Below are 19,520 nucleotides of genomic sequence, written 5' to 3' on the forward strand. Positions count from 1 at the left end.
CTATTTTTTTTTTTACTTTTACTAAAATAAATTAGTCATCCATTTATCCGCTTAGGCCCTATTTGGTGATAGTATTAGCGTTTTGACTAGTCAAAACACTAGTAGAAAAAATTTATAAGTGTTTGGCAAGGTAGCGATTCTAGTAGCGGTTATCGATAGAGATAGAGTTGTGGTAGCTTTTTTCAAACGTTAAAAATAGTGCCGTTGAGAAGTATTGGGTAGCGTTCGACAAATTTTTATTAGTTTTTAATTATATATGTATGAATTTTGATATTTTTTAGTATTGCAACCGCTACGTATATTTTTGTCAAACACTTATACTATCAACCGCTACTTTAATATCTAACCTCTACCCACTACTTGGGTACAAATGAGAAAAACCCTTTTCTTTTTAATCACCGTACAATATGGTTGGCGATGACAGTCCACCGCCACCATGGGCCCTATATATATTTATGTGTTGTGATAACAATAATCAAAATATATGGATAACAATAATTGAAAACAAACTATATAATAAAAGGACTCGGTCATGAAGTTCACCGTACCAAAAACATCATAAAGATTGTATGTTTTATGATTACATTCAGGGGTATCGTATGAGTTCAAAACTAGTTTCAATACATTGATATCAGTAAATGATGTCAACTAATGATCCATGTTCGCTATTATTCTCGGAATTATGATACTTGTACAGCTTAGCACATAAAAGATAGTATAGAAAGCTTATAAATCCTAAGATTGTTAGCGTCCAATATAGGTAATCTAAATTACCATGGTTAATGTCATCTGGTAACCATGAAGTAGAATGTTGAACAACACTAAGAAAAACGGTGCCAAGATAACTTCCAACCGAAAATTGTAAAGCAATCATGGCATTTGCAGTATTCTTGAGTGAAGCTGGAAGCTCCTGATAATAGAACGCCATTAATGTTGGAAAATAAAATGCTGAGCCAATACCCATCAACCCAAGGGGAACGACGAGCCAAAAAACGGACATAGGAGCCACTACTTGTGCTTGTTGATCCATCAAATGGTTAGTCTTTACTAAATGTAGTCTCTTCATTTCAACTAGGGCAAAAGCTACTGCACTCAACACGTTAACAAGATACCCGAAACCTATGGACTCCAAAGGTGTCAATGCTCGACGAATTACGTATTGCACCAATGGGTACATAATTCGGTCAAGTATAAAGATCATTAGACATGTTGAGACAATGATAAAGATGAGCATGCTTCCTGCCGGGATTTTGAAATGAGGTCCCATGCTTCGGTCCATTACTAAAGCTTGGAGCACAACTAGACTAGAGCTAACTCTGAATATGATACTTGAAACTAGACCGGATGACCATATTGGCAATACTTTTATAAACCTCTTAAAGTCCTCTACTTCCTCCACTGTACATAAGCACCATGATTTTGTGAATCTTTGGCTTGCTATCGCGTTATTATCACCAGTTCTTCTTAGGGCAGCTCGATTAAGAAATCTTATTAATTTTCCATGACAACAACATAGAGAAACAAATAATTAATAATCAATTTTTTGTCAAGAATAGATGAAATTTTTGTCAGAAACTACCTAATAAAACCTAGATTTTGTGAGAGACTACCTAATAAAAAAAAAATGTTGTAAGAAAATACTTAATTAATAAATATTGTAAAATACTATGGCTGACTGAATTTCCATCATTAACCTATTTTTTCGGCATTGACCCCACCTGAAAACACCCTCAAAACCATTGCTTTCATCCCCAAAATCAACACAACCTGCTTGAAATTGCCTCTACATACGCCAAGCCAAAACCACCCTCCAACACCAAGACCACCACCTCTTACCATCATGTAGCCTGAAACCACCCCCATCAACTCGAAATATCCTCCAACCACCTCGAAAATAGTCTTAACACCTTGAAAACCAACCCTCGCGGTAGTTTCCTAGGTGTTTTGAAGTGGGTCCACACCGAAAAATCAAGTCAACAATGGAAATTCGGTCAAGGTAATATTTTACAACATTTTACCTTTTAGTAGGTAGTTTCTTAGGAAAATTGTTTATTAGGTCATATTTTACAAAATACGAATTTTATTACAAGTAGATAGTTTTTCAAAAATAAAAATAAAACAAATATTCCCAAACAGAAACATTATTTTGAGACAAAAAGAGTATAGATAAACATAATTACTTAGATTATATTACCTTAGGCTATTTGTTGGAGGAGTTCTATGAATAATACTTGATGTTGAGGTACAATAAAAGTAAGAATCACCATTGATTTCTGACTTCGTTGCATTTGTTTTAAACTTCCTTACAGATGCCACTACAACGCGAGCTATGCTTGTGAAAGGGCTTCCTCCTTGAGGCATTACACGCCGATAAAAGCATGATCCACCAAAGAAGACTAGTATGGCCAATGCATTTCCAGCAACACCAATGCCAAAACCGATTCCCCAACTCACATTACTCTGGAGGTAAACTACAACAGTGTATCCTATAACTTCGCCAATTTGAATGGCACCAAGGAACCAGTTAAAGAAAATTTGACGATGTTTTGGTGAGTTAGGATATTGGTCTGCTCCAATTGTTCCTAGTAGGAAGTTCGTGCCTCCGGCTCCAATCACAGCCAAAGCAATTGTGGCATAAAGGAATTCTTGTTGTATTGTCGATGGGGGCTTGCATTCTACCAAGTCATTACTTTTGATGCATAATTCAGGCCTTAAGGACGGAACTGTAGCTGAAATCGTAAACAGGACAACACCCTGTATCGTAAGGAAAAAACCAACATCACTACCAAGGAAAAAGTACTAATGATTTGATAGACTATTAATTTAACATATTTCTAGGCCTCAACCACCCGTTTAATCTTTTGATTGAGTTGGTCATGGCCTCTAACAAAATCTACGAAAAAAAAATCTAGATCGTTACAATTACTTACAAGCAGAGAAACAAAAGATGCAACAATGAAGATGGTGAACGATCCGAAGAAAGAGTCTGCAAGAACCGCGCTAATGACGGAGACTAAAGTCATACCACCCATAACTATATTGTACAATTTTGCAGCAGCAATCTCCTTCATGTTGTATTGTTGTATTGCATATACAACTAGATTGGCGTTCCAAGCACTTGCTGCCAATGATATTCCTATCATTGTCCCTGTGATTATTACAAAAAAAATTCATAATTTTGGAAGTTTTCACAGATATATTAACAACAATAAATGAAATTTTTAATGTTAAATTTGTTTATAAGATTAAATATTTGATTATTGTGACCATAACTACAACTACACCATAATTTTAGCAAAGTTGACAGCCACATCACATGTGCTCGTACCTTGTGAGCGTATTATAAACAAATTGACAAAATTACTAGTATAATTAATGGCGCCAAAACACAATGGAGTACAAGTGTAAACGCAACTTGCTATTTTGCTAATACTTTGTTGTTGTTAGCGAGTATGGAAAGACTTACATGTTGACAAAATATTATAAAGGAATTAGTGTGTAGCCCTAGCGGTGCACCACCAGGTTTGCTACTTTAATTATTTTGCTATTCAAAAGGTTTTGTGTGAGACCAGACTCACGTGAGACCGGGCTCAATAACAAAAGTCCAACAAAAAAGGCGCGGACTTACTAAACTCGATCGCGAGGCCCGCAACACCAAATACATGACAGTAATAGTCTAATACTTGACAATAATATTCTTATACATGATACTAATATTTTAATATCTGACAATAATATTCTAATACATGACAATAATATTCTAATATCTGACAGTAATATTCTAATACATGACACTAATGTTTTAAAATCTGACAATAATATTCTAATACATGACACTAATGTTCTTATACATGACAATAATATTCTAATACATGACACTAATATTCTTATACCTGACAATAATATTTTTATACATGACACTAATATTCCTAATACCTGACCATACTAGCTAATTTATTACCAAACAAAATAAACTTAATACCTGACTATAATAACTTAATATCTAACATTAATAATCTAATATCTAAATATCTTACTACCTCCGTCCCCTTTTGATAGTCCCTTATGGACAAATTTTAGTCCCAAAATATTCAACCCATTTGCTTATTCCAACAACTATTAATATTAATTTTTTACCAAAATTCCCTCCAATTTGCAACAACATATGTGCAAATTTAACTTCCCATGTAAATTTTGTTTTCCCATGTACTTTTATTACTTTCTCTCTCTACTTTTTTGCATACCCAATGTCAATTTACTTTTTCAATGTACTTTAACTATTCATTTTTGTGTTTATTAATTCCCGTGAAAAATGTCCATAAGGGACTATCAAAAGGGAACGGAGGGAGTATATAGTAGTATATATAACCTAATTTCTGACAATTATAATTTAATTTCTGATATTTATAATCTAATATATGACAATTGTAATCTAAAATCTAACAATTAAGATCTAACATAGCAACAATCTCGGAGATTCAATCAGCTTCAATATGGTGTCTTTTTCCCTAATTTCTGATCAATTTCAACGCTCATCTCTTAATTGAAAGCCGAAAACCTCGGCGACCGCCTCACAAACTCTCGATCAATCATAGAATTTTGCTTTCTCTTACCACCATTAACAACTGAATCAGAGCTCAAACTCAAAGCTATTCCTCGATTCCGAATTTCTCACCGTCTTTCCATTCTATTTCGATAATGTATAGGCAGAAACATTACAATTCCCAGATTGAATAACACCATTGAACCTTGGTGACCGTCTTACAGGCGAAGAAGGTGGAGGTTAAAACAACAGGAGCCTAGTATTCTGGGGTGATGAACTTTGAGAGGTTGAGGAGTGTAATGTGGGTCATTGTGGAGTACTGATCCAAGAACAGGGTGTGATCTAGAATTATGATGCAATATGCATGAGAGCTGATTGGTGGTAATCGAGAGGAGAGAGAAAGAGTCTGGGAGATCTTATTCTAAGAGGAGGTTCATGCAATTTATGTTTGTACGACCGGACTCATGTGAGTCCGTTCTACACAATACTTTACCTTTGCTATTATATGTATTTGATATTTATGGAGTATGATAAAAAAAAAATAGCTAGACTATACGATTTGCAATTTTTTTTTTATTTATTTATTTCATTTTATAACATGATTGATAATTGGCCTAGAAGGTTAAATAACCACCCTTTTTATAAGAGATTGGATGTTCGAATATCCTTTACCTCGTGTTTTTAAATGGAGTAATTAATATAATGTTGGTTCATTATATGACATGGCATTATGATTAAGGTTGAATGAGTGGTGATGTAGTATACAATATAACGAATTGTTCAACCTAGACGACTGAACTTATACTGTTTCATCAAAAAAAATAATAATAATACTCCCTCCGTCCCTTTATTACATGCCTGTATTCCTTTTAGGGTGACCAAAATTAAGTGTCTGTTTCTATTTATAAGTTGTACTTTTTTACAATATTATACTCTTTTTGATGATTTGTCACCCTTTTTGTTTTTCTTTTTTTGTACTTTAATATCAATTCCCAATATTTTCTCTCTCCTAATTCCCAACCACTTTTTCTTTCTCTCTATCTCTCTTTAACTAATCGTTGGTTTGTACACCCAGGTGCACCATGAGCATGGTACACCCGAATCAAAACGAAAAGAACATAGCTTACAGTTGTAAAGAACATCACTAATTTATAAAAGAACACAACATTGATATATAAAGAACACTGTAAATTCGGAGACATAGTTTCAAAAAAAGTTAAAGATAATTATTAATTGATTTTTATCACGTAATAATGTTAAATTATTTTAAAATATTCAATTTCTATTTAAAATTATCTTCTTCAGAAAATAATTCAGGGTTTTGTTTTCAAATTTCAAAAATTCAAAATTTAAATCTTTATTTTCAAAAGTTTAGTTTTCAAATGAACATAAAAGAACAAGCTATTCAATTAAAAACAACGTATCTTGTATTATTATAATCAAAACACATTTTAAATTTATATACCTTAAAGAATATAAATAAATTGAATTGTAACGAACATATAATTCAGACCCAAAAAACATATTAATTAAACTCAATGAACGTTCCAATAAAAAAAAATGAATATGGATCCAATGAATGGTAAAAGAACATTCATCATAAGTTGAAGAACATCCTCTTCAACCTTTGAAAATACACAAAATTAAGAGAAAAAAAGTAAAATTAATAAATTAATTAAAAAGTACCTTTTTCCTAAACAACGAATTCGTGAATTACATCTTTCTATCACAAGATTCATTGAAACAACTCCATAATAATATTAAATCACTTTGAAATTCATAATTTTCCATTGTTTCTCTCTCCATACAAAGAAATAAAAGTTTTTTTTTAACCAACAATATTTTATAAGATTGAGTGTAAATAATAAATCAAATATTGGAATATAAGTAACAAATCAATACATTAGATCAAAGGAGGAAATGTTCTAAACCTTTTTTTACTCATGTACTTTATGTTAATATACAATAATGTTCATTATATTAATATACAATGTTCTTTCCACGTTTTTTACACGTCTTGCATTTTGATCAAGTGTACTATGTGCATGGTACACCTGGGTCTATGATAAAATTTCCACTCTCTAACCCCACATGCATATTTATGCTCCCAATTACTCCGTATTAGTTTTAAGGAATCTTTAACTTTCTTAATTCTAGTACAAAATGAGAAATAGGAATGTAATAAAGGGACGGAGGGAGTAAGACTTATACGTAAAGATATTATGTGAATAGATTATAAAGGAGTTAGGTTCCAAGTTGTAATCATTGATGATCATCTTCTGATAAGGATTTGATCATGGAAACATGAAAGATACTCTCTAAACAGAGTTGACTTTTGAAGGCTACATCACAGCAAAAAAAAGAGCAACGAATTGATTATGGATTGTGACTTTTACAAAATTAGTAGTGTTAATGAGACAGAGGTATTATAGCATATAACATAATTAAAAGTTAAATACTACTATGCTACATTGCTACATGCCTACATTACTGCGCAGCTTAAAAAAAGTAGGACAAACATATACGAAGTAGTGATAATAACATATAGGCCCTGTTTGGAAGAAAGCTAAAAGCTGAAACTGATTGAGTTAGCTGATTTTGACTAGCTGATTTTATTAACTGATTTGACTAACTTATTGTATTAACTGATTTTATAAAAGTGTTTGGTAAATAGCTGATAGCTTAAAGGTGATTGAGTATGTGAAATGACCAATAAGCTAATTGTGAGGTAGGTAGTTTAGATAGGAATTTAAATTAAATGAGGTTATAAGTGTCATTTCACAATAATTAATGAATAAGCTAATTGAAAAAGCTCCTAAAATGATATTTTTCAAAAAGAGCTTATTTAGTAGAATAAGCTCTTTCAATAAGCTTACTACCAAACACTTGTATTAGCTTGTTTGACTAGTCAATCAGCTAAAGTTAGTCAAATAAGCTAATATACCCCCAATAAGCTTTCTCCCAAACATGGCCATAGAAAAAACTGTTTAACTTTTAACATCATGTCGTGTTTTGTGGTTATTCTAGAGGTGATCAAAAATTTGGCCGGGCCGGGCCTTAACACACTTTCTCGTGCCCAAATCCGCAAAAAAAGTGACAGGTTTGTCGGGCCAAAATGGGCTTTGCGGACTTTTTCAGGCCGAATTCGGGCTTTTTAACTAAAAATGTGTTTTATGCTTGCCCAAACCCGCCCTATTTTTGGGTCGGGCCAATGTTGATCACCTCTAGTTTATTCATACTTGAAAAATTATTGAACATTAGATATACATATCTGGAGTATATTTGAGTGTATTTCTCCGCTCTATCGTAAAAATTAGAGTCAAATTAATTGAAATTTGAGCTTGATTATTCAAATGCAATACACATATTTTACGATGAGACAGAGTACGATCAGAGATAGGGGAAGAGAAATAATACCAATGATGAAAGGGAAGGTTATCCAACCTCCTTTGTTGTTGTTGTTGTTGTTGTTGTTGTTGTTTTCAGTTTCTTCATCAACACCAAGTCTTGATGCTACTACTTCATGCTGCTTCGGGTCACAACTCTCCATTTTTCAGGTTTACTATAATAAAGATGATCTGTTGGAATCCTTCTTGTACATTTATCAACATCTATCATGCTAAAAATTATTAATTAGTTACGAGTAATGTTTTATTAATTGCCAATTGCCCAACAACTAAATTTTTGTACAATTATGTTACATAGTAGTCTATATAATTTATTTTTGATACTACATCCGTTTCGAATTATGTGTAACATTTTTCTAAAGCAGAAACTACATATTATGTGCAACAAAGAAAAGATTCCTCTTATATTAGTAGGATTGCTAGCTTATTTGATTATTTTATTTGTTCTCATGTTGTAATAAAGTGGGAATAAAGTGGCCTATTTGATAGCTAGATGGGACATGGGAGGAAATGATGAGTTAGTTTATATGAACTGGGCAATTTCCGTAAATAATGCTAAAATATAAACTAATTCCTCATATAAGTTGGTTTAAAAATTATTTCCCAAAATACCGTCCACGTAAGATTAGTGTAAGGTTCGTGGTTTTTGAATTCTCCGAGACTAAAAACCACTAATGACGTTAGCGATTCATTTATTAAAATTAAACCGCTAGCGATTTTAGTAAAGAACCGCTATTGTCATTTGCGGTTTTTACTTAACAATATACTTCCGCCAAGATATTTCATAGTTTTCTTATGAGTTGTCAAAAAAAATTATTATAAAAAAAAAAAAAAAAAAAAAAGTCTTTCCCCATCTTCTAGAGCACGATACTGATTGTTCAAAAAGCACGAATGTATGATACTCCATTTTTACTAGTGGTACTCCCAAATCCTGACAATACTACTTCAAATTGGTGCCGAATTCATCACCTCCATTGTTGCCATCGTCGACGGAGTCACAATTTACGAGAATTGCCACTCTTACCCCTTGATACAAAGTACTAGTTAGTAGAACCGCTAATGGTATTAGCGGTACTTCAAAGTAAAGAACCTCTAATACCGTAAGAGGTTTTATTTGAAGAACCTCTAACACCATTAGCGATTCTATTAAGCTAGAACCGCAATCAATATTAGCGGTTTAATACTAGCTAGGATTTAAAAAAAAAAAAACGAACCTAATAACCGAGCCTACGTGGACGGTATGGTGGGAAATATTTTTTGAACCAACGTATATACGGAAATAGTTTACAATATAGCATTATTTGTGGAAATTGCTCTATATGAACTTGTTTCCCCAAAGCATTTTAGCTTTGGTGGAATTTGACATGCAATAATATTCCTGTCTACTTGTTTCAAAAAAAAAAAATTAAAAAAAAAAAAAAAAATCCTTTTTTAGTATAATTTTAAGTTTTTCATATCCAATTTTAAATGTGCTTCAGTTGTCGATTCCATCTTTGAATTCACCAATTTAGCTGCGGCGTACATAAACAATGTAATTAAATAAAATCTAATATTACAAGCTATAATTAATCTTAGCTATAATGGTAATAAAATCTAATATTACAAGCTTACATGTTTACAACTTGCTGTTAACACGAGATTTATTAGATAAAAATGAATTAAATTCTGGATCATTTTCGAGTTTGGCCATATCCTCGGTAGTCAAGTTGATATAAGCTACAATGTCGTCGTTGCTCGACGGACCAGCAGGGATCAAAACAACCAAATTCTTGTACAAAAGAGTGGCAGAGGTGACCCAAACTGGCTTCCCCCAACCGAAATCAACTTCATATATTGGCAAACTTCGTAGATTGCTAAACCCGAGTGAAACTGTCTCTCCTTTAAACGATCTTTCAAAGTGCTCTAGCATGAATCTCAGGTCTTGGGTACCATCCTGTAACTTTCTTACAAACCCGTTATTGTTTATCATTATTCTATCAATGGACTCTTTCGCTTTCACCAAGTACTCACACTTAAAGACTCGTTAGAGTAGTTATCATCGTCGATAATTAGAGATAATTTTGCTATGGCATTAACAAAAATATTACCAAAATAGTAAGAGTGTTCATTAGGTGGACTTAGACTAGGACGTAAATTAATTGCTTGGAACACATGATGAGGGATATGTCTAGAACTTTTATTATGACAAGCTACCTTGATTCTACTCCAAATGAAAGCTGATAAAATCATGATGAGCGAGTTATTACCATTATGTGTGCCGGTTTTGGTGTATGAATACAATATCGACTTAAGGGCATTTAGCTTGGCTTCGCGAAACATAAACCACTTGGTTACGGGCCTCTCTTGATTGGCATACACGTCCATGTCTTCTACCTTGCTTGTAGTTGATGGAGGAAATAATTTACATATCTCGAAAATTGGACAACCAAGTAGTCCATTATTGTGGTTGTTACCATTAGCCATTGACGCCTATGTCTTGACAAACATTGATAGTGAAAAGGCATCGGATATGGCATGGCTCATCATCACCCCAATGGCAATCCCACCACACGCGAAAACATTCACTTGGATGGCCAACAACAAGGTGTTAATGAAGCTTTCATGGCCATACAAGGGTAACAATTTGTCGAGCTCAGATGCCTCTACCTTGTGAACTACATTATCTAATCGCGTGTCTACCTTGGCTAGCACATAGGGTACACCCTCGTCGTTGCAATTGAAGTAGTCAGCGCCTTGTACACGCCCTGCAAGTGGATAGAACATGGATAATGTGCTGGGTAAGGATCTTTTGAGGCGGTCTAAGGCTTCATTAGTACTAGTTTTTTGGGAGTTAAAAAAGAAGATAAGGGGCATAAGAGTGGGCGAGTTTACGTGATCAAACAACGAGGCTTGTAATAGACGAAGATGATTAGGAGTTGGGTATGATGGTTTGATAATTTCTCGAGAGATTACTTTGGTGTTCATTGTGTTCAATGTCATCCAAAGAACTTCAACAAAGCTATTAAATTATGTAAAGTGTAAGGTCAATGTGGCTTTGAGATCTATTGGAGAGCCAAATAAAGCAACGAAAACCACTTACATTTGAGATTTCTTGAGTTATTTTTTTTTTTTTTTTTTTTTTTTTTGAAAACAACTTGAGTTAATTAATAATGCATTGTTTATTTTATAAGATGTAATTTATTCATAATCTTCTTGGACAACATCGACATAACCAACGTAGGAATCAACTCTTTATAATAATAGAATAATCTGACATTAAAGTTGTGCTGACATTTCAAATTTAGATCCAACAAGAATAAAAAAAAAAAAAAAAAAGTTTTTTTAATTGGAAATCAATTGATGATATTTTTTACAACCGTAAAGATAAAGACCCTATTAAAGAGATATATGCCTTAAACGCTATTCACTTCACCTTATTTTTACTGAATTTTAAATTATTTTTTATTGAACTTAAATAATTTTTGCTGAACTTTAGTTATCTTTATAGAATTAAAATTAATTTTATTTACTGATTTTTTTTATTACATACGAAGTATTTATTTATATTTCTTATCTGATTTTTATGTTATTTTAATAAGGTGATGTGAACAGGGTCTTACCTTATTAAACAAGTTCCTCTCATAAATATATCAATGCATTGACAAATGTGCCTAGTTAAAATAATGCACCTATAAAGAAATGAATAAAGTATTACTCTTAAACAATATAGTAAAAAGAATGGAGATACAAATACAGCTGAAGTGAATTTCTTGTGAATAAAAAAAAAATGCTACGAAATAATGGCCACGAAAAGGTGATTTTCTTGAAGTACATGTCAAAGCTTATTCCTAACTCGAGGGGTCTTAGACAAGAATGCATTGAACACAATGTCATTTTCGAGTTTGATCATATCTTCGCGACTCAAGAATATATAAGCAACAATTTTCTTTGTAGACGGACCTGCAGGGATCAACATGACAAAATTCTTGTATATTAAACTTGCGGTTGTGACCCAAACTGGCTTTTCCCACCCAAAATCAGCTTCATACACCGGTAAACTTCGTAGATCACTAAAGTCGAGTGTGAATATCTCTCCATTGCTTAGCCTTTCGTAGTATTCCGGCATGTACCTCAAGTCCTCTTTACCTTCTTGCATCGCTTTTATGAACCCATCGTTTTTCATCATTTTGCCAATGGACTCCTTTACTTTCACTACGAATTCATTGTTTGAGTCATTGCCAAATTCATTGTTTGATAACTTGGTTATGTTTGTAACATACATGTTTCCAAAGTAGTAAGATTGCTCATTTGGTGGATGCACTTTACGACGAATGTTAATCGAACAACTCACTTCATGAGGGATATTATTGTTAGCACTATTATGGCAAGCTACCTTAAATCTACTCCAAATGAGGGATGATAATACCATCGACAGACTTATACTTTCTCCGTTTGTTTTTAGTTGTATCACTTCTCTTAGGGCATCTAACTTTTCGTCATTAAACATAAACCACTTGCCCATCGGTCTATCCGTTATGACTACATCCAAGTAATTTATATCTCTTGGTGATGAGGGTGGAAAAACCTTTGATACATCGAAACACGGGGAGCATATACTTGTGTGGTGGAGGTTTCCATTGGCCATAGATGCCCATGTTTTAAAAAACATGAACATTGAGTAGCCATCAGCAATGGCATGATTTATCTTTACGCCGATAGCAAGTCCACCACATGTAAAAACATTAATTTGGATGGATAACAACAAGCTCGTATACCCCTCTTGATCTTGGCCTTTGTAAGAATGTACAAGTTTGTCGAGTTGAGAAATTTCTACCTTGTGGACAACGTCCTCTAATGGACTGGCAACCTCGGCATGTACATAAGGTACTCCCTTATCATTGCAATCGATGTAGTTAGCATCTTGAACGCGCCCTGCTAGTGGATAGAACATGGATAATGTGGTGGGAAGGGATCCTTTAAGTCGATCCAAGACTTCATGAGTTTCAATATTTGAAGAAAGTTTTTGGGAGAAAAAGTAGATAAGTGGTATAAGGTTGGGCGTGTTAACATGATCAAACAAAGAAGCTTTTAAAGATCGAAGGTGGTTAGGTGTTTTTTGAGATGGTTTGATAATTTCTTTAGAGATTACTCTAATCTTCATTGTGGCAAATAGCTAACCCAAGAAGAACTACTGAACTAGCTAGGATAGTTTATTTTCTTCTTCAGAAATTAAAAAATGAATAAATCTTAGTGGTGTTTGCTTAAATTGGCTTCAAGATTAATAGATATAAAGAGTCAAGTAATGTCAAGCTGTACCACCTGACATTTGCATATATTGTGCTAATCTTCTTCCTAGTTGATTTGTTTAGTGTTTTAATAACAACTTGCACAATGTGCTAATCAAAAGCACATGCTAGTTGTTCTTAAAAGTGTCTTTAAACAATATTCTGTAAGTAATAGCAAAATTTCCTTTTCATTCCCGACAAAAAAATTAAAAAAATAAATTAAAAAAAGCAAAAACTTTTCATTAAAAAAAAAAAAAAGAAAAATTAATAAGAATAATCCCAACTTTGCTCGATTCACCCAAAATATTCTCAACTTTTGATTAATTTTTTAAACATCAAAACTTTAATATGAATTTGCTTCTAATAGTCCCAACCGGTTATAAAACTTTTTATAACAAGTCACCTTACGTGATTAGTAAAAAAAATTTAAAATTAAATCAAAATACTTCCTCCGTTAACTATAATTTGCAACATATACTATAAATGGATGCTAACTATTATGTGCAACAAATGTTTTCTTTCCTTTTTAAGTTATCATTTCTCTCTATCTCTCTCCTCATCACATGCACCCAACTTTTTCTCTCTCCATTTTACACTCACAAACAAATTTTGCCTAGGAGTCCGCAAACACCCCTTTTGTTGCAAATAATAGTTAACGGAGGTAGTAATTAACTAAAATGTAAAAAGAATTAAAAAAAAATCAAATTTCCTTAAAAAAAACCTCCACCAGCTAGCGACTGTCGCCCAGCACCAAACCCCTACCTCAGCTGCCGGCACCTAGCTGGCCCACTCCCCAGTCGACTCATTTCCTCCCTCCCTCGCCAGCGAAGCTTACCTCACCCTTTTCCGGCCCCTTCCCACGAACAACCTTAGTAGCCCGCTGCTTCTCTCCCCAAATTCCCCCAACGCGACACGCCACCCTCCTCCTTTTACCCCGATCGACCACATAAACGCCCCTCCTTCACCGAAACGACCCCCTCCCCTATTCGACGTCCCCCAAAATCATAAACCCTACCCAAAACAACCTAGAAAACCCATAACAACCAAAAAAAACAAAACGGAAAGGGGAGAAGGGCGAGGCGGGCTTCACTTGCGGGGGAGGGGGGAAATAAGCCAGCGTATGGGGGGAATGGGCTAGCTAGGCGCTCACGGTTGGTGGTTGGGGTCAGGCTGGCAGAGGATGGTGGTGCTTGGATTGGTGGCTTTTTTTTTTAATTTAAAATAATGTTTTTAAAGTTAATTAATTAAATAATAAAACCAATAATATGAATAAAAATTAAAATTAAACTTATTTTCGACCAATCACATGATGACAAGTGTACAATATATTTTTTTTGTTTAAATTTACCTATTTATATGTTACTGGTCAAATGGGAGTAGCTGGACCATTGAAAGCAAATTCATATATATTAAAGTTCGGATTATTAAAAAATAATCAAAAGTTGAAATTATTTTAGACGAATCGAGCAAAGTTAGGATTATCTCCGTACATGTCAAATTTTCCTTAATATAATAAAAAAATAAAAAATAAAAAAAAGGTTTTAATGAGTAAATTTAAACCAAACGGTACCGTTCAAGTCCGGTAGTAGAGTACTTGTATTCGTATCACCAAAACAAGCAAGAGATCGAGCAGTAATTTGAGGTCCATCATCGGAAACTGGAGCAACCGCCGGCGACAGGGTGCTCGGCAATTTCTGTCGAATCTATCGTCGGTAAGTAGAAGCCTTCTTGTTGATTCCTTTAATTTTTCAGAATTTTCAAGTATTGTTTAATTGAAGTTTCTAAGTTCACCCTCTTCATTATATCTAATTAAACCAATTGAAGCATTAGAATCTTCCCAAACATCTCTTTTCAATTTTATTTAGTTGTTTAGTTGTAATTGTTAAAATCGTCTCTATAAATTTCTCGTCATATTTATGTTGATATTTGTCATATGATATTTTAAAAATGTTAGAATCTTTAGACAATTAGTAGACGATTTGTTCTGTAATTTAAAATAAGACACTAGTGAAATTGATATGTACTCCGTATTCTGTAGGATAGAGACCCGCAAAGGGTATATTATAGACGGAATTTGATCCCGGGTTTTGAGTACCACTCTCCAAGACATTGCCGAGTAAGCTATTGAGCAATTTGGCATTCACCGGTGAATTCAATGCTTAATTCTTCAGTTGCTCCTAATTTAAAATAGTTAACATTATTGAATATGTGGTTCCGAAATATGTTAGCTTTAATGGGTCTGCTTTTATAATTATAGACCTATACTATATCAATAAGAACCTGTTATTGTTCATTTATTTGGAAATCTAAGTGCTTCAGTTCATATAATCTGGAAAATGACATTTAATTTGTGAACCGGCAGCTATATAAAGTCGTTTTAGCATAATTACACTCAATAATGATAGTATTCTAGGTAGAGATTGCAGCAGATGTATTGTCATTAGATTCATTACTATTTTCTGGTAACTTTTGCTACATGTTGCCCTCAAGTCTGTTCTGAATTTTATATGAGTAATCAACTTGCCTCGTCTTCAATTTTCGAACCCAATTATTGTTTGGATTTTGGAATTTGATTCTTGATCTGTTATTCTTGTATGTAGGCTTTTGAGAAGTCCCTATATTTGTAGTAATGTTTCATTTGTTCTTCCTTGTAAATGCAGGAATTAAAGAATTTATTCTCAATATAAGGAAAACAGTGTTATTGTTAGAATTTCCTTCATAAGTCAAAGGCCTTGGTCGTGTGGTGTTTAGAATTCTGATTTTGGTAAAACTTAGAACTCTCACTTTGGAGTCGTTGGTGATGGGTTCGGATGAGGCAGGTAAATCTTGTGATATTAATGCTTATATGGAGCTTGCAATAGAAGAAGCAAAACTTGCTTTGGAGAGACTTGAGGTGCCTGTGGGTTGTGTGATTGTTGAGGATAAGAAAGTCATTGCATCTGGGAGTAATCGCACTAACGAGACACGGAATGCTACAAGACATGCAGAGATGGAAGCTATTGATAGCCTACTACTGCAGTGGCAACAAGATGGGCTTTCTCAATCAGATGTTGCTAAGAAATTTTCAAACTGTGTTCTATATGTTACATGTGAGCCGTGCATAATGTGTGCAGCTGCTTTATCAATTATGGGATTCAAGGAAGTGTACTATGGATGTCCTAATGATAAGTTTGGGGGATGTGGTTCAATTCTTTCTCTTCATTCAACTAACTCTGAGCACTCCAACGTTGGAGGAGCAAAAGGCTATAAGTGTACTGGAGGGATAATGGCATCAGAAGCAGTTTCTCTTTTTCAAACTTTCTATGAACGTGGAAATCCTAATGCACCCAAGCCTCACAGGACAGTTGTTCAACCCTGACACCCCCTCTTCCTGTCCTGTGCTCTACAATGGCTCTACTTTGTTGTTTCTAAAACTCATTGACAATACAAATGATATAGTGAGGAGTCGCTATATCGAGGGGCAGAAATGAATAATGATAGAGAGTGGTCAGCCTCTTCACAATCTATTTAAAACTGAAATTGACACCTCTCAGTTCTACTTGTTGAAATGTGTACAAAATGAACTATAGACAGAGTATTATTGTACTTTTCTGGGCAGATCTTGTGGCAAGGTGGCAGTATCTCAGCATATACCCTTGTCATCACTGATACGACTTATTGCCATTATATGGTTTAATGACTATGTGCCTTGGTTGTTTCATCGATTTCAAAATGGGATGATTGTTGACCTTTACAGCGCTTGGCGTGTGTAAAGGTAAGCTTGTTTTCTTGCTAAACTTATATAATCTTATCAAAGTGAATTGTCCATTGAGTGTTGGATGTTGTCCCAATGAAATTTAGCATAGAGTGACCATCTGTCTTTTTTGAAAACTCAAAATTTTGTTGCATTGCCAATTGCTTGCTGTGCTAATGGTCATGAATTCATGATTCCAACAACTTATATTACAACTGCAAACTACTTTGATTAGTAAAAAATTTCAATTCTGTTTTTTACCTTATTTTTTCTTGGATATTCTATTTTTATACTACATATAACAGTAGAACTCAATATTAATCAATTTCAATTTAAACAGAAGTAACTCACTTTTAAGCTTACTGAACCTGTTCTGTAACCTTGTAAACTGCGATTTCTAAGCTTCTTGAGTTCTCTTGGCCATGTTTATAGAGCCACCGGTATAGAAAAGGGAGTTCACCTGTTGTATTAGGTTGCTATCTAATAGTGGAAAACTTTGTTTATCTCAAGTCAGGGTAAGAGTGTCTTTCTACCAGAAATTAATCTTGATAAATTGGATCCTATCTGAACTTTGAAATATAGTCTGTTTTGGATGAATAATGCTATGTTGGAGACTGGAGCCCTCAATGGCATCCTTCTGCTTTACCAACTGCTAGCGTTTGTCAACTATAGTTCTGTCTGGATCTTATAGAACAATATAAACTTCTTTACCTCTGATGATGACTTGTTGCTTCTCGTTTAATCTCCTGATGGTGACGAAGGCATGATTTTCCATGGAGATATGAGCTGTTAGTCTATGAGTGTGCTTGTTCCTTCATTTTTTATCGTTAATTCTTGCAATATACTTGCAATAATTTAGTTATGCTTGCCGGTTTAGTTGTCATGTTAACTTCCTTTTTCTGCTAATATCCTTCATCTGCCATATAACCTACCTTTCCTCTTCGCTGCTCCTTTTATAGGAACTGACTGTTTTTCTTTTTACATTTGATCGATTCCATTCAGCAAATCATCAGATGTCTATTGTGGTGTGGTCACACTCCATTTAAAGCCTTCACCATAAAGTTAAGGGCTGAACTAAGTATAATTGTATCTATTTGATGTATGTTAATGTGAAAGGTCTTTTGCTGAAATTATTTCATTGAATATCTGCAATTTCATGACTACTTTGATACCAATGTTTTTAGAAGATGCAAATGAAATGAATTCTCTCTCTTTTCCTTTTTTTCCCCCTTTATCATGTATGAGTAGCCCCATCCTTTTCTAATTTCTGCATGTCACTTATGATGAGTTCTGTTTGGGGTGATTTGTACAATTTGGATGCTGCAGATACAGTCACACCACTCATACAGTGTATTGCTTTCTCTGTCCAATAGAAGGCCTACTATAAAATGACTATACACAAACCATATATTGTCACAAATAGTGAAGATTTTGTTTTTTTGCACAAGGATCCTGCTAATCAAAGACAGATTTATATGAATTATTTGAAATCAATTGATGGTGAATATCTCTTGATTTGGTATTGTACTACAATTTATGACAAAGTTACGCGTCAACCAGTGACATAAGTTATTAGCCGACATAAGTTGGATTTTTTTTTTTTTTTCTTAAGCTTGTAAGTCAGAACTCAACCTTCAATCTGAATTTGCAAATATGGAGACATGTTAGATGTAGTATTATTGTAACTTTTGATGCTGAACATCATTTTGTTTTTCTCTCAATTTTCTTCTGAAAAGATCTCTAGAATGGGGAAAGAATGCGGGGAGAATTTGTCGGTACAAAGAAGATAAAGGCCGACATAACTGTATCAGGTGCTACCGATTTGTAATGGTTGCATTTTTACCATTTTTTAAGTTCTCTTTTATCCAGGACCTAGGAGTGTATCGGGGCAGGGGGAGGTTGTTAAGGAAGTTCAGTGGTAGCATAAGTAGCACAAGTAGCATATCTGTGGGTACAATATTGAATAGATTTTACTGAATTACGTTAGTGGGTCATGCAATATGAGGGAGCCGTGCTTGGGTTGCAGTCGGTAAAATCTACCTGGCAGGATGGCACGACACGGTCATGATGGCAGAGTCTACATGGCAGTATGGCACGACACGGTTATGATTGTCAGTGTGCTAGTTCGGCACAATCAAACTGTCAGTAGAACATTGTGCCATGGACCAGCAATCCAGCACATTAGCACAACTTGTGGTCTGTGCCATGCCATGGGTTGTCATCCAAATACCATGGTACAGCCCACTGCTGTACCTAAAGATACCTTTGTTACGCATCTCAGCATCTAGGGGAGCAGTACTCATTGGATTAGCCTTATTCTCTTATTATAGCTAAATTCTGGTAAGAAAAGTAAATGATGATTATTAGATTCTTATTACACATAATTATACCCTGGTAGATTCTCATATGGACTCATGGTATCAATTGCGGTTAATTTACTTAATTATGAGTTTTTCATGCCTAATCCGTCACTTGTAGCAGCTAATTATGGTTAAGTTATAGGATTCGGGTCATAGAAGTTCAACCCTTTCTGTGATGCTAATCCTTATTCTGTTACTCACACCAACTACATG

The 19,520-nt window shown here is 34.2% G+C and overlaps 3 protein-coding genes and 1 pseudogene across 3 annotated transcripts; 1 reads left to right on the plus strand and 3 right to left on the minus strand.

Moving 5' to 3' along the window:
- Positions 1 to 631: 631 nt before the first annotated feature.
- Positions 632 to 8,093, minus strand: LOC145618997 (protein NRT1/ PTR FAMILY 2.4-like). The gene is made up of 4 exons (XM_081673602.1): positions 7,961 to 8,093; positions 2,931 to 3,148; positions 2,195 to 2,754; positions 632 to 1,487 (listed from the first exon to the last, which is right to left on the minus strand). The coding sequence occupies exons 1-4, from the start codon at positions 8,091 to 8,093 to the stop codon at positions 632 to 634; spliced, it is 1,767 nt and encodes a 588-aa protein (XP_081529728.1).
- A 1,472-nt stretch (positions 8,094 to 9,565) lies between these two features.
- LOC145618998 (stemmadenine O-acetyltransferase-like) lies at positions 9,566 to 10,929 on the minus strand (annotated as a pseudogene).
- Positions 10,930 to 11,764: 835 nt separating this feature from the next.
- LOC145618999 (stemmadenine O-acetyltransferase-like) lies at positions 11,765 to 13,090 on the minus strand. The gene has a single exon (XM_081673603.1). The coding sequence runs from the start codon at positions 13,088 to 13,090 to the stop codon at positions 11,765 to 11,767; it is 1,326 nt and encodes a 441-aa protein (XP_081529729.1).
- Positions 13,091 to 14,802: 1,712 nt separating this feature from the next.
- Positions 14,803 to 17,081, plus strand: LOC145621199 (tRNA-specific adenosine deaminase TAD2-like). Its single transcript, XM_081675937.1, has 2 exons — positions 14,803 to 14,926; positions 15,875 to 17,081. The coding sequence occupies exon 2, from the start codon at positions 16,015 to 16,017 to the stop codon at positions 16,570 to 16,572; it is 558 nt and encodes a 185-aa protein (XP_081532063.1). The 5' UTR covers positions 14,803 to 14,926; positions 15,875 to 16,014; the 3' UTR covers positions 16,573 to 17,081.
- The last annotated feature ends 2,439 nt before the right edge of the window (positions 17,082 to 19,520 follow it).

This window comes from Chenopodium album, chromosome 27, assembly GCF_948465745.1.
Source record: "Chenopodium album chromosome 27, dcCheAlbu1.1, whole genome shotgun sequence".
Lineage (NCBI taxonomy): Eukaryota > Viridiplantae > Streptophyta > Magnoliopsida > Caryophyllales > Amaranthaceae > Chenopodium > Chenopodium album.

Coding starts and splice junctions, on each gene's coding strand:
- LOC145618997 (XM_081673602.1), bottom strand. CDS start 8,093: ATGGAGAGTTGTGACCCGAAGCAGCATGAAGTAGTAGCATCAAGACTT. Junction 2,755..2,930: donor CATCTTTTGTTTCTCTGCTT/GTAAGTAATTGT, acceptor CTTACGATACAG/GGTGTTGTCCTGTTTACGAT. Junction 1,488..2,194: donor CCTCCAACAAATAGCCTAAG/GTAATATAATCT, acceptor AAAATTAATAAG/ATTTCTTAATCGAGCTGCCC.
- LOC145621199 (XM_081675937.1), top strand. CDS start 16,015: ATGGGTTCGGATGAGGCAGGTAAATCTTGTGATATTAATGCTTATATG.
- LOC145618999 (XM_081673603.1), bottom strand. CDS start 13,090: ATGAAGATTAGAGTAATCTCTAAAGAAATTATCAAACCATCTCAAAAA.